General features: G+C 41.1%; 1 protein-coding gene and 1 pseudogene across 1 annotated transcript in view; both read left to right on the forward strand.

The window, feature by feature from the left end:
• Positions 1-1,394: 1,394 nt before the first annotated feature.
• PPP2CB (protein phosphatase 2 catalytic subunit beta) overlaps positions 1,395-14,600 on the forward strand; it is a 35,643-nt gene continuing 22,437 nt past the window's right edge. The window contains exon 1 of the mRNA XM_045997968.1: positions 1,395-1,521. Within this exon, the coding sequence (XP_045853924.1) occupies positions 1,420-1,521 (102 nt within the window). The 5' untranslated portion in view covers positions 1,395-1,419. The remainder of the gene's footprint in view (positions 1,522-14,600) is intronic.
• On the forward strand, positions 14,247-14,410 carry LOC123937669 (annotated as a pseudogene).

The raw sequence follows: 14,600 nt of genomic DNA on the forward strand, positions 1-14,600 counted from the left end.
TAGGCACTTATAAAATATTTCTTCATAACCCGAAAAGGTAGGCCTTACTGAGCCATTTTAATAGATGAGGAATCTGAGTCTGGGGGAGATTTGGTGATTGCCCAAGGACACAGCTACGAAGTTGGCAAAGCCAAGATCAGACGGCGTGCCTACTGCCTTCTCACTGTGTTGAGCTGCAGTAGTGTGTGCCTTCTATAGAGTCAGTACGGCTGTTTAGCACCTGATCTACAAGGGACGCGGCAGTTAGCAGTTGCTCAATAAATATCTGTTGAATGTGCAAATCATTAAAATTCAGTAAGCTCTGCAGACAATGCAGCAAAGAACACTGGAGCTGGAGGGGACACAGATTGTTTTCATACAGAAGTATCACGAAAGAGGAGGCCTGGGAGGGGACTTCGGCTGGAGTCATGATCTCAGGGTTCTGGCATCCAGCCAGCTTCAGGCTCCCCCCACCCATCCCCCACCCCCGGAGCCGGGGTTGGGGGAGATGGTCTGCTTCTCCCTCTGCCACTGCCTCCACTCTCAGGCTCTCTCTCTCCAATAAATAAAACCTTAAAAAAAAAAAAAGAAAAGAAAAGAAAAAGAAAGGAAGGAAGGAAGGAAGGGAGGCTTCGAGATGTTAGGGTCCACTGCTAGTTAGTGGCAGAGATAAGGCTAGAAAGAATTCATTTATACACCAAATAAATAATATTATTGAAGGCTTGCTACGGCAGAGCGCTAGACTCTGGGGAGACAATGTTGCCAATTCCTCTCCAGAGCGCTGAAACAGTACTGCAGGAGACTAAGGTGGATCTAAGTTCCCAGAGAAAAGGCTGTGAAGGAATGACCAGGAGATTTTAGTCCGGACCCCAAGCTGGGAAGGAAGATAGAGAAGAGAGGAGGGAGAAAAACGGAGCCATCCTCCGCGCCCTCCCCCGGGGCCGTTTATCCGCCGAGCCACACGGGGGCGCTGCACCCTTCCTCGCGTCCCGAGCCCTGGCGGCGCCTCCTGCTCGCCTGTTCCCGGCGGAAATGCCCGGGCGATGACGGAAACCCAGAGGGAGGGGAGAGAAAGAGCGAGAGAAGGGACGAGAGAGCCAGGAGAGGCCGGCAGGCGGGAGGCGGCTGCGGCGAGTGGTTAGCGTCCGGCAGGTGCTGCGTCGAAGTCCCGCGCCGCACTCCCGCCAACCTCCCCGCGCCCATTACCCACTCCGGAGCGCGCAGCCGGTCGGGCAAGGGTCTCCTCGAGGCCGCGCGCCGGGAGCTGCCTGCTGGCCTTGGGCGGGGCGAGGGGCCCGCAGCCGCGTTCCCCCGCTCCCTCCTCTCCCGCTGGGAGCTGGCGGCCGCCCCGGCGGCGGGAGAGGGGAGCGGCGCCCGGGGCGGGGGTGGGAAGGGGCGGGGAGGGGGGAGGGAGGCGGCGGGCAAGGGGATCGGGCCGCCATGGACGACAAGGCGTTCACCAAGGAGCTGGACCAGTGGGTAGAGCAGCTGAACGAGTGTAAACAGCTTAACGAGAATCAAGTGCGGACGCTGTGCGAAAAGGTAAGAGAAAAGAGGAGAAATGCGGGAGCGCCCGGCCGGGTGGGGGCGGCCCCACCGGCCCCTCCCCTCCCGGGCCTGTCTGCGCTGTGCCCGGCATAGCCGGTCCCGGGCCCCGCGGGGCTGTGTCTCGGTGCTGGGACGCCCACCTGGGCGGCGGGACGGGCCATTCCAGGACCGGGCTTGAGCTGGCCGCCCCGGGCCCCTCTGCCTCCCCTCCGGACCCACCCTGCGGCCCCCTCCGAAAGCTCCCTTCACTGGCCTAAGGGACCGGTGTAGATGGGAGGGGAGACGTGGCGCCGGGAATCCACGCCCTAGATTTTATTGGGGTCACCGACGCTCCCCTGGGGATTACTGACCCTAACATTTCACACGAGGACTCGCGATCTCGGCAAATTAATATAACGCAGTCTCTTACTTGAAAATGCACCAAAAGTTAACCTGGTGTTAGTGTTAATGAACTTGTGAATAGATGTTTTCTCAGGTGGATCGGGCCCTTCAAAAGCCACTAACTTGGAATGTGTCAAGCGTTTGTTTGTAGAGAGGTGGGTGTAATGGCAGACTGATTTTTAAATAGAGGTTGACTTTGGTTTAAACAGACGGTAACTAGTCTTCGTACTGACTCTTGGAAGCATATGCTGATTGTCAAAAACGAGACGGTATGTCTTAAGCTTGACAACAATGATTACTTGAAATGATAACTGGGGTGCGTGTTTTTGGTGCAGGGTGGCCCGTTTCAGAAAGTTTTTTCTATTATATGGGAAGTGTTTTGGGGCTTGGGGGGTTGTGTTGTTCTTTCTATACGAAAGAGTAATACAATATGCAGGTGGTTAACTGCTTACAGATGTTCTCGATTGGTTGATCTTGGACTACTTTCTGAATTCTGTATCCATTGTTTTCATAACCGCTGGAATTATTTCACTCTTCCTCTTTCAAGTCCAGAATTTTTCTCGCCCAGTTTTTATAATCTGAACTAAATAATTTTCACACATTTTTTTTGTAGAAAGGTGCGGTATGAAAAAGTAACAAAGTTACCTAATGTTGGGTTTGTTTGTATTTTTAAGACTTTTTTAGTCGTTGTGTTTGGAAGTCAGAATGCCTCAGAAATGCATTGGAGGAGGAAATAATAGGGCACTCTTAAGATTATGCAATTTAGAGATGGAGGAATAATACCTAATATTAAGATAGGATAGTGTTTTTAACAAGTGTAATGTTACCTAACATCTTTATATATTAAATAACTCTTTGTTAGCACAGGAAAATTTCTTAAATAGAACTGCCAAGCCAGTCGTGGTTTTTTTTCCTTTCTGAAACAAACGTTACTTGTAGCTTCAAGTTGAGGGTTTTCTTGTTTGATAACCTGTAATTTCATGAGTCTTAAAATTTACATTTTAAATTGCTTTCTCAAGGTCTAGTGTCAACATTAAATTTTAAAGTACCTAGTTTTGAAATTAGTTGAACCTGTTAACCCTGCTATTAAAGTTAGATGTAGACTTGAAGTTTCAGACAAAGTTGGTGTTGAATCAGTTTTTCCCTTTGACTCTAATAATTTTAAGATACATTCCTAGCGAAGAACATTGTACTGCTACTCAGTCATACTTGTCTTTTTTGTTTTTATGGTTTTTCTTTTTTTTTTTTAATTTTATTAATTTAATCTCTACACCTAACGTGGGGTTCAGACTCAACCCTGCGATCAAGAGTGAGATGGCGGCTCTGACTGAGCCAGCCCGGTGCCCCTCAGTCACATTTAAATCTTTTTTTATTTTTTAAGATTTTATTTATTTATTTGACAGATAGAGATCACAAGTAGGCAGAGAGGCAAGCAGAGAGAGAGGGGGAAGCAGGCTCCCTGCTGAGCAGAGAGCCCGATGTGGAGCTTGATCCCAGGACCCTGAGATCATGACCTGAGCCGAAGGCAGAGGCTTAACCCACTGAGCCACCCAGGCGCCCCTAAATCTTGAGGAAGCTTTCTGTAGTTGTCAAGAGAGATTATTTGTACTTCAGCTCTTACATAAATGGAACTACCAATCATTACGACCTTTTAAGTCTGTATTTAAGCTTATATGTTCCTCACTTAAAAAAATGTGTTTTATCTACTAAACATGAAATTTTATTTTATTTTTATTTTTTTTAAAGATTTATTTATTTGGGGCGCCTGGGTGGCTCAGTGGGTTAAGCCTCTGCTTTCAGCTCAGGTCATGATCTCAGAGTCCTGGGATCGAGCCCCGCATCAGGCTCTGTGCTCAGCAGGGAGCCTGCTTCCTCCTCTCTCTCTGCCTGCCTCTCTGCCTACTTGTGATCTCTCTGTCAAATAAATAAATAAAATCTTTAAAAAAAAAAAAAGATTTATTTATTTGAGAGAGCACGGGATTGGGGTGGGGAAACTCAGCTCAGAACCCCATGCAGGGCTCCGTCCCACCACCCCGAGATCACAACCTAAGCCATACCAAGTCAGATGTTTAACCAAGTGACTGCCCCGGCGCTCCTAAACATGAATTTTTAAGTGAAAATCCCCAGTCATTTATGTTGGCCTCCACCCCTCGTTGCCAGTGGAATGGAGAAGTGTAGTATTCCTTTCTCGCTACCCTTTTGAGCAGAGCTTAGTTTTACAACTGTCTTCTAGCTGCTGTGGCATTTCTTGGTGGCATATATAGTCTATCTTCCTATTTAGTCTTTGGTTCCATTTTTTTTTTTTTTTTAAGATTTATTTATTTGACAGATAGAGATCACAAGTAGGCAGAGAGGCAGGCAGAGAGAGAGGAGGAAGCAGGCTCCCAGCCAAGCAGAGAGCCTGATGCGGGGCTCGATCCCAGGACCCCGGGATCATGACCCGAGCCAAAGGCAGAGGCCTTAACCCGCTGAGCCACCCAGGCGCCCCCTTTGGTTCCATTTTATATCCCTATCCCTAACATTATTTTTCCTGACAAGTGTAATGTTTACTTATTGTAAACTCCGGTTGTCTGCTATGTGAATTCAAACCCTGGCTTCACCCAGTCTCTTTGCACCTGATTTCTTTTTTGTAAGACAAGTGTAATTATTTGCCTATCTTAGCCTATGATGTGTGTGAATATTAAAATAATAACCTGTATAAAGTACCCCTAAGCAATAAGCTATTTTAGGAAAAGCCAAATTAAAATAGCCATTTTATCTTGTTTTGAATCTGTCATCTCATTTTCTTTCGGGAAAAGATGCAAAATAAATAGGTGTGTTGACATGACTTCTCTATGGAGAATGTACTTCAAAAGAGGTTTTATGTATAGTGGCTGTAGAACCCTGAATAATACAGTTGCAGTATTACATGTGGTCCCTGTTACCTGAAGCACAAAGTACTAGATTAGTAGCAATTTTGTGAAGTAACTTTAAACTCTTTGCCTTCTCTCCTTAATGCTTCCTCTCTCTTTCCAGGTCAAGAATGGCAGGCATATAGAAAGGATGTAAAAGAAAAATAAAATGTTAAACCTAGTTACACAAATCATCTTTTTGTTTAATTCTTTGTGACTGGATTGATTGGTTTTTTGTTTTTAATAATGTGATTTTTTGGAGTCTCTTGAAAATATTACTCTATGGGAAGTTCCATTATATGGTGGTCATTTTTCCCCTCAAAATTAAATTCCTGTTCTAAATCGGGTTGCTTAAAAACTGAGGGAGTCAGCTGAAATTGAGACCAGAGTGGAACTGATAAAAGCCCTATTTTAAGGTAGTGGCAAAAATAAGATCCATCCTAATGCCAAATGGGGAAGAACTACAAAAAATATGGGTATGGATGGACTGTCCTTTGAGGTTAATTTCTGTGCCGAAAAAAATTGTTAAAATAGTAAGACACATCTTCTGAGAGAACTAGGTCTTAAATTAAGGCAGTCCTGCTTTTGAAGCTAATTGCAAATTTGACTTATGTGTATGGAGAAACTGTTTCTGTGATTCATTTCTGGAACAGCAGTGTGTACAGTAATTTTAAAAGATAGTGTGCCTGGAGAGCCAGTCTGGCTCTGTTCAGGACATTGTGTGACTAGAACTATATTTAACTCTTGGTAGCATTGCAGGAAGAGAAACTTTTTAGGTTCTTTTACCTGATAAGCTTTATTTTATACTGAAGAACCTAGGTAATGATACTGTAAGTAGATGGGAAATTTAGCCTGTTTGTATGCACACAGATCTTTAATCCGATGATTATAAAGTACCTACTTAGAAAAATTCTGAGGCTTTTGTAGGAATATAAATACATAAATAATATGTAAGACTAATGGATAGTTTTCTGGATTATGGCTTCAGCCTTGCGATAGAAATATCATTAGGATATTAGTTACCTCATTAATGTGAAATAGCATGCTTAAATTCCTGAATGCCTGAAACCATCTTAATGAAGATTAGATTCTAGTAAAAACGATATTGTGTATAGGAAAAATCTCTTGGATTACTGTTTTCTTTGATAGGTTGTAGCTAAAAATAAGGGTCTTAACAGGCAGAAAGCCTAACTAGTACTTCATTTTAATTTCCCTTGAGCTTTGGTGGTCCATCTGACAGAGTCTCAAATGTAATGATTTAGAAAGTAGTTGCTTCCGGGGCGCCTGGGTGGCTCAGTGGTTAAAGCCGCTGCCTTCGGCTCAGGTCATGATCTCAGGGTCCTGGGATCGAGTCCCGCATCGGGCTCTCTGCTCAGCAGCGAGCCTGCTTCCCTCTCTCTCTGCCTGCCTCTCTGCCTGCCTCTCCGCCTACTTGTGATCTCTCTCTGTCAAATAAGTAAATAAAAAATCTTTAAAAAAAATATTTAAAAAAAAAAAAAAAAAGAAAGTAGTTGCTTCCTTTCTTACTGTAACACAAAATGACCTGATTACAATGGAATATGAGGTTAAAACCCAATTCTGCTGACTAAACCAATTGTTTTCCGTGCGTTTCTAAGCCAGCCTCTTAGCAGACTGGTAAAGAAACTGAAGCAAACTAGACTAGCATGAACTGTTAATGACAAGAGCAGACTTTTAAAAATCAGTTCATTTCTGAACTTTATATATGATGTGTGAAACAGCATCTGTAGGTAGATAAAAAGAGTCTACATTATGTACTGTTTTTTTTTTCCCCACGTGGAGTAGTTTTTTGGTAGCATATGTCTTCTAATTTGAAGACCTGCATAAATTTTTTCTTCACCATCTTTTCTTCAGGATAAATACTGTGAGAGACCTACTGAATGAAATCCTTCTTTGGTAAAAGGAAACCAAATACCAGACTTTGAAGATAAAATTAGTGCCAAAACAATCACTGTGTTTTAGACTATATACACTATATCTGTTTACAGAACTTAGTCTAAGAAGTATGGCATTAAAATCATAGACATATAAAATCATAGTCAATGGATTATCTATTGTGTATGAGAATTTGAGTTTACTTTAGATTAAATAGAAAATTTGAGTTATTTTGAACTGATTTCCTTATAATTCTTCTTCATGTAAATGTAAGTTAAATGTAAACCTAATCTTGGTTCTTTAAAGTAACTTGCATAAAGAAATATTTTCTTTCACAGTATTCCTTTACTAATGATTAAATCTTGTCTGTACTTTCTATAACATTACTTTTCAAATCTCAATTTCTTTAATAATATTAAGCTAGGGAATGGGGAAGCTCAAACGTAGAGTTGGTTTGCTGTCTCTTGTAGTCTGGGACAGTTACTGTGCCTTGCAAACTGCCGTTTGATTGAAATAACTTTTGTACAAAAGAATTAAATGGTAATCTTGAGGTGCAAGCTGAGATAACTAACTTGTACTACGAAAGCACTATGATATAGTACAATGGCAGTGCGCAAAATTCCATTGAAGATCTGCTAAGTAATGTTTTATACAAGGACAGTCATTTTGAGAATGGGATGGGAAGGTGAGACTGTCCTGACCAATTCAGTCTTTTTTTTTTTTTTTTAAGATTATATTTCTTTATATTTAGAAATAAAGAGAGCATGGGGACAGGGGGCAGAGGGAGAAAGAGAATCTCAAGCAAACTCCTTGCTGGTTGTGGAGCCCCACATGGGACTTGATCTCACCATCCTAAGATCATGACTAGAGCAGAAACCAAGAGTTGGACACTCAACCAGCTGAGCCACCCAGGCGCCCCTCACTCATGCAGTCTTCTGTGAAACTTTGTTTGAAGTGACTTTTTAGCATGTGATTTTTTTTAAGATTTTATTTATTTATTTGACGGAGATCACAAGTAGGCAAAGAGACAGGCAGAGAGAGAGAGGAGGAAGCAGGCTCCCTGCGGAGCAGAGAGCCCAGTGTGGGGCTCTGGGATCATGACCTGAGCCGAAGGCAGAGGCTTTAAGCCACTGAGCCACCCAGGTGCCCCAGCATGTGATGTTTTTTAATGTGCCAAGATAGTGTGTAGGCTATCCTTTGATTTTGCTCTTTCCATTTCATAGAGAGGAAAGTAGTTAGAAAGTTTCTCCTACCTTTGATAGATTTCTCATGTGAAACTTATTCCTGGATTAGGAGAATTGGCTCAGTGCGGTCTTGCCTTTGCTTTGGTAGCAAGAGAGGCACTTGTTCTGTGGGAAATGAGGGAAAAAAAGAAAAGAGTGACCGAATAAATGCTGTCATTGTTTTTGCACTGTCAGTTTTTGCACTATAAATTCAGCGAATTTTAGTTGTACTCCTGTGTGCCAGATGCTGTTCAAAGTGCCAGAAATTCAGCGGTGAACATAAGAGGAGACAGACGATAAACACACTTAATAGAGTGCCAGACAGTGATTCTTGGTAGGAAGAAAAAGCAGAGGATAGGGGAGAGTGATGGGCTTGAGCTTAGGAGACTCTTTTAGTGTGGTCAGGGAAAGTGTTGCAAATTATTCATAAAGGTGGTTTACTTTTGTGATCCGAAAGGGTACTGCAGGAATTAGAAGGCACAGTTCCCAAGACTGCTCTCAGTTGTGACACCAGTTGCATGTTCAGTGGGTTCCAAAACTGCTCTCCCAAGTTCAGTAATTCACAGGAAGCCCACACAGAACTCACTGAAAGCTGTTATACTGGTGATTGTAGGGAAAGAAGACAGATTAAAATCAGCCAAGGGGAGAGACATGTAGGGCAGAGTTCAGGAGGGCCTGATACCTTCCATCTCTGGTTCCTTCAGAGGCAGAACGGACACTGGGTCACCCAAAGCTCTCATCATAAATCACCTTGTTAGACTGTCCAGTGGTCGAAGCCCTCAGGCAAAGATACTCACATGAAGCAGGACTTTCTGGGGCCTGGCAGTCATCTCCCAGTAGGCAAGAGCAGATGCCAGACCACTCTGTGGGTAAGGTTCTTAACTGCACAAATGTTTACTCCATAACAAATTTTAGGTGACAAGACAGTTAATAAATAAGTGAAAAATAATGCCAAAATAAATGAAGAAAACATTGGGTAGATTTATCAGAATCAGTGTGTATAGGATATGAAAATATTTTCCTGCTAATTAAGTTGGTGTATTCTTTATTGTAATTTCATAACATTTTCTTTTTCTTGATTCTGTAAGCTCTTTGAAAATGCAGAAAGTTAGCCATTTAATGTTTAAAATACTCTTTCCCTTTTAAAAAAATTACTACTGGATATTTTAGCATTTTTGTGTAGTCAAAATGGTCCATCTTTTCCTTAAGTTTTGTGTGTGCATAAACATCACTTGGAAAGGAAATAAAAAGTTCAGGTTCCTTAATTCCATCCCAGAGACTGATTAAGGCTTGGCAGGTTCAAAAATCTACATTTTTAAAGATATCACAAGTCTTGTTATCTAGAAATTCCAGACTGCATTTTGAGAAATGCTACTTTGAGGAATATGCTAAGATTCTGATTTACCTTTTTTCTTAAGTTTGGATCAGCTTCCAACATCAGATTTCTCCTTTGTGCTTTCAGTGTTGCAAGATGTCTCTAAGAGCTTCTTTACTGAGATTTTGGCCAGTATCACTTCTTCTGGGATACGTTCATTCTTTTCTCCACAACCACTTTCCTCGTATATGTCAATAAGTTTCCGTATTTATTTATGTCACTTAGTCTGTTTATTTCCTGGCTGCATATCTAGAGTCTCTCCTAGGGCAGCAGTATCCACATCCCACAGGCAGCCATTTCTTCTATATATTTGTTACTTGAATTTCATTTCCAGCTTTACCACTTTTCCATTTCTTTGCTGCAGTTACATCATTGTTGACCAAATCCCTCTTTTGAGTATCCATTTTTCTAAAAACGTCACATGAGTTTATTGCTAAAAGGTAAGGAGGCAGCACAGCTATAACACTTTGCTGTCTGGGTATAAACTAATAACAAATGTGCTATTAGCCATCCCTAAAAGATTTTGAAAGAAATTATTTCAGGGGTGCCTGAGTTGTTAAGCGTCTGCCTTCAGCTCAGGGCACAATCCCAGGGTCCTGGGATCGAGCCCCACATCAGGCTCCCTGCTCGGCAGGAAGCCTGCTTCTCCCTCTTCCACTCCCCCTGCTTGTGTTCCCTTTCTTGCTGTGTCTCTGACAAATAAATAAATAAAATCTTTTAAAAAAAAATTGGCTATTGATCATGATGCTGCATCTTTTGTTTAGTAGTGATTTGTATGTCAGCAAAATTTTTAATTACAGTAAATATACTGTGGTGACTTAAATTTGAACCATGTTGTTGGGGGCCCAATTTAACTAAACCTTGGTGACTGAAATTCGTGCATTTGGAAACTAAGACAAAGTGAGAACTGCCTATGTTAAAGAGAAATGATTGGGTAAGATTCAAATCCACTAAATAATTTTGTTCTAACTCCATTGGGCTACAACAGTATTTCACACATTTTCATCACCCTGGGAAAGAAACTGCCTATTAGCAGTCACTCTCCATTCTCCCCTCCCTCATTCCTTGGCAACCACTAATCTGCTTTCTTTATAGATTTGGCTATTCTAGACATTTTATATAAATGAAATCATGCAATATATAGTCTTTGTTGTCTGGCTTCTTTCACTTGGAATAAAATGTTCAAGATTCTTCTGTGTTGTAGCATATATCAGTACTTCATTCTTTTTATGGCTGAATAAAATTCCATTATATGGATATAGCTCTGTGATTGTTTTTATAATTAAGTTACTGCCATCTGGATTTTTTTGAAGTTTAAAATTATTTTTTCAGATTTAAAAAGTAATACACTTTTAGGGTCCCCTGGGTGGCTCCGTGGGTTAAAGCCTCTGCCTTCGGCTCAGGTCATGATCCCAGGGTCCTGGGATCATCGGGCTCTCTGCTCAGCAGGGAGCCTGCTTCTTCCTCTCTCTGCCTGGCTCTCTGCCTACTTGTGATCTCTGTCTGTCAAATAAATAGATAAAATCTTTTTAAAAAATTGTTTTAAAAAGTAATATACTTTAAAAAAATTTGAACATCTTACAAATGTAGGGGAAAGAACACAAATGCTCTTCAGTGTTGCACCCACCTTCCCCATCCACTGCCCTCCTACCACAGAGACAAACACAGTTTTTTCACTCCTTGTTCTTGATGTGCAAAAAACATGGGTTGGGGAACGGGGTATTTTTGATATATTCTTTTTATTAAAATGGGATCATTGGTATAACATTCTAAAACTTTTCCCTGAGCAATAGATTTTGACTTACATGCATGCATATACCTCATTCTTTCTTTTTTTTCTTTCAACAGAGTATATGATTTATTCTTATGTATGTTTCCAGGCTTGAAATTGCTTTGCACACAGACACTTGACTGTTGCTGAACTGAAAGGAAAGGTTTGCTTCCTTGCATTTAAAAAAAAAAAAGGCAGCTGTCCATTTATTATTTATGGAAGAACCTTGTAACTATATGGCTAAAGTCAAAAACACAAGAAATAGCAAGTGTTGGCAAAGATGTAGAGAATAAGGAACCTTTGTGCGCCATTGGTGAGAATGTAAATTGATGCAACATTTTGAGTTTCCTCAAAAATTAAGAGTAGAATCATCATGTGATTCAGTAATTCTACTACTGAGTATTTACCCGAAGAAAACAAACACAAATTAAACAAGATCTGTGCACCCTTTTATTTATTGTAGCATTATTAAAATGGAAGCAGCTGCAGTGGCCAGTGATAGATGAATGGATAAAGAAGATGTGGTACATACGTAGTGGGATATTACTCAGCCATAAAAAAGAAAGAAATCTTGCCATTTGCAATAACATGAATGGCCCTAGAAGGTATAATGCTGAGTGAAATAGAGAAAAACAAATACCATATGATTTCACTTACAAGTGGAATTTCAAAAACAGGACAAATGAACAAAGAAAAAATGAGATGAAAAACCAGACTCTTAAATACAGAGAACAAATTGGTGGGGGTGGGCGCGGGGACAGGATGAAATAGATAGATAAAGGGGATTACGAATACCTTAAACACAGATGTATAGAATTGTTGAGTCATTCTGTTGTACACGTGAAACTAATATAGTGCTGTGTTTACTTGAATTTTAAAAAAAGATAGAATGTCATTTATGGAAGCACCTTGTAACTATAGGAAGAAAGGCACCCTACTTATATTAACTTGGGTCTGTAGGATTTTTAACTTCATTTAATCTCACTTGTTTCACAGATCAGTCTGTTCTGTGGCTTTCTTTAGATGAATTTACCTGTTATTTTTTTTTAATTTTTTAAAACTATTTTACCTATAATATTTTAGAGCCGATTATTTATGTATAAATAGAGTAGAAAGAAAATTTGCGTACTGACTCTACCAAAACCAAATTCAGTTGCTTTTCATTATTATGGCTCTGGTGATGGGCACCAGCACAAAAATAGAACGTCACCTGTTAAATCTTAGTACATTTACATATTCTGCGTTCCTAAAACATGGGTAGAAGGGAATATAGTTCGTTTATCCTATTTTACGTGAATGTCATTCCCAAATTGTTGCTTTCTCAGTTCTCTTCTTAAGATAGCTTTGGTTCATAGCAGCAAGAAAGATTATGTCTTAAATGGATGAGCAAGGCAACAAATTTGAATGGATACATATACAGCATTGCGTGCAACAGTAACAGCCTCCTGCCACCCATTTACCATCCCCACAGTCATTCACTGTACAGGTTTAAACTTGGTCTTATATCCTAGAGATAATTAAAGTTTGGGTGCTAAGTAACATTAAAAATCACTCGTGACCATTACATATAGGGTCACAAGGTGTATAGAAAAGAGTTGACATAGCAGTCCTGAGACCACTGTCTGTAGAAAGGCCTCATTTCAAGGTCGCCCTTGGACAGTGTCTGGGGAACTTGAATTTGGGGAAGGTTCCCACCATCCCCTCTTAAGAATGACTCCGTGTGCCTTAACTGTTCCACAAACAGTATGATTTCTCCTGAGCACATGCTTTCCTCTGGTGAATACTAGGCAGAGAGTACCTATGTTACCAGCTCCCAATTACAATTCTGAGCACTGAGTCTCTAATGAGTAGACATTTCCATGGTAGACAGCATTTCACACTCTGGTCAGAACTCATTGCTGAAGGCATTCAGTGTACTCTGAGGCGCCTCCCCCACCCCCAACCCAGGGGAGAGGACTCTTGGAAGCTTGCCCTGATATACTCAGGACTTTGCTTCCCTATGCATTTTCCCTTTGCTGATATTACTTTGTATGCTTATGTTGTAAAAATTAATAACCATAAGTATGATTCTATATTGAGTTCTGTTGGTCTTTGCAAATCACCACCAAACCTGGGGATGTTTTAAGGGGCCCCTGACACACAAAGGGTTTTACATTAAGAATTTTAAATATTAGATGAACTGTATACTTCTGCTATCCTAACACACAATTTCCCTGAAGGCAAGCCAGAGTGATCTTAATATGATCACTTGGTGAGTTAGGAATATGAAGAAAGGGTGTGAGTTAAAAATCAAATGTTTCAAAACAACAGGGGATCTATACAGTAGAGATAAAAATTTGGGGGGTGGGGTGGATATCGCAATGCCTGAGAAGTACTTTCTTCACTACTATGTAGTTAGAAGCCCAGAGAGTATTACTGTGAAACATATACACGTTCTATATCCTGTTTTAACCCATCCATGTGGTTTTGTAAAATCTGTGCTGGTTTAAGATAACCATATATCCTTAAAAGAAAAATTGAATTGGAGAATATTTGTATTTTGGTGCTTTTCGTTTTTATATTTAAAGTAAATGATAAGGGTTGCATATGAAGCAGATTTTCTTTTTAGAGTTGGAACCGTCAGCTGAGCGTTGATTTAAAAAATAATAATAGGGCGCCTGGGTGGCTCAGTGGTTTAAGCCGCTGCCTTCGGCTCGGGTCATGATCTCGGGGTCCTGGGATCAAGTCCCGCATCGGGCTCTCTGCTCCACGAGGAGCCTGCTTCCCTCTCATTCTCTCTCTGCCTGCCTCTCTGCCTACTTGTGATCTCTCTCTGTCAAATAAATAAAATCTTTAAAAAATAATAATAATAATAATAGTAATAAATAGACTACATTAGCTCCAGTTGAACCTTCTACTGATTTGTGCTATTCAGTAGATTTTTTTTTTCCCTGACCAAACTGGGAAGCTATCTTTTTTTTTTTTTTAAAGATTTTATTTATTTGACAGAGAGAGATCACAAGTTGGCAGAGGCAGGCAGAGAGAGAGGAAGGGAAGCAAGCTCCCTGCTGAGCAGAGAGCCCGATGCGGGGCTCCATCCCAGGACCCTGGGATCATGATCTGAGCTGAAGGCAGAGGCTTAAGCCACTGAGCCACCCAGGCGCCCCTTCCAAACTGGGAAGCTATCTTATGAATTAAACTTGGTCAGCTTTGCGCAGTGGCAGCATCGTAGCCAGTGAGGTTTATCTGAGGCGCGATTATTGCTAATTGAAAAGTTGTTTCATTTGTGATTTTAAACATTTTTGAGTTATTTGTCAGACTCTGTATTAGATAACTAATAATTTAAAATTTCCTTCAGTTGTAATGGGAATTCCACCTTGCAGTGACTCTACTACCCTCATTCTAGTCACATGCCAGTGATGCATTAGGGCAACAGGGAGCATGTCTCAGCTGGCTAGTGAAATGTAACAGGAGTGGCTGAGTGAGACTTCTGGGAAAGTTTTAGAAGATGGATAGACAGGCTAGCATGTACTCTTTGGTCTTTTGTCCTTTCTGTCTTG

Source organism: Meles meles, chromosome 2, assembly GCF_922984935.1.
Source record: "Meles meles chromosome 2, mMelMel3.1 paternal haplotype, whole genome shotgun sequence".
Taxonomy (NCBI): Eukaryota; Metazoa; Chordata; class Mammalia; order Carnivora; family Mustelidae; genus Meles; species Meles meles.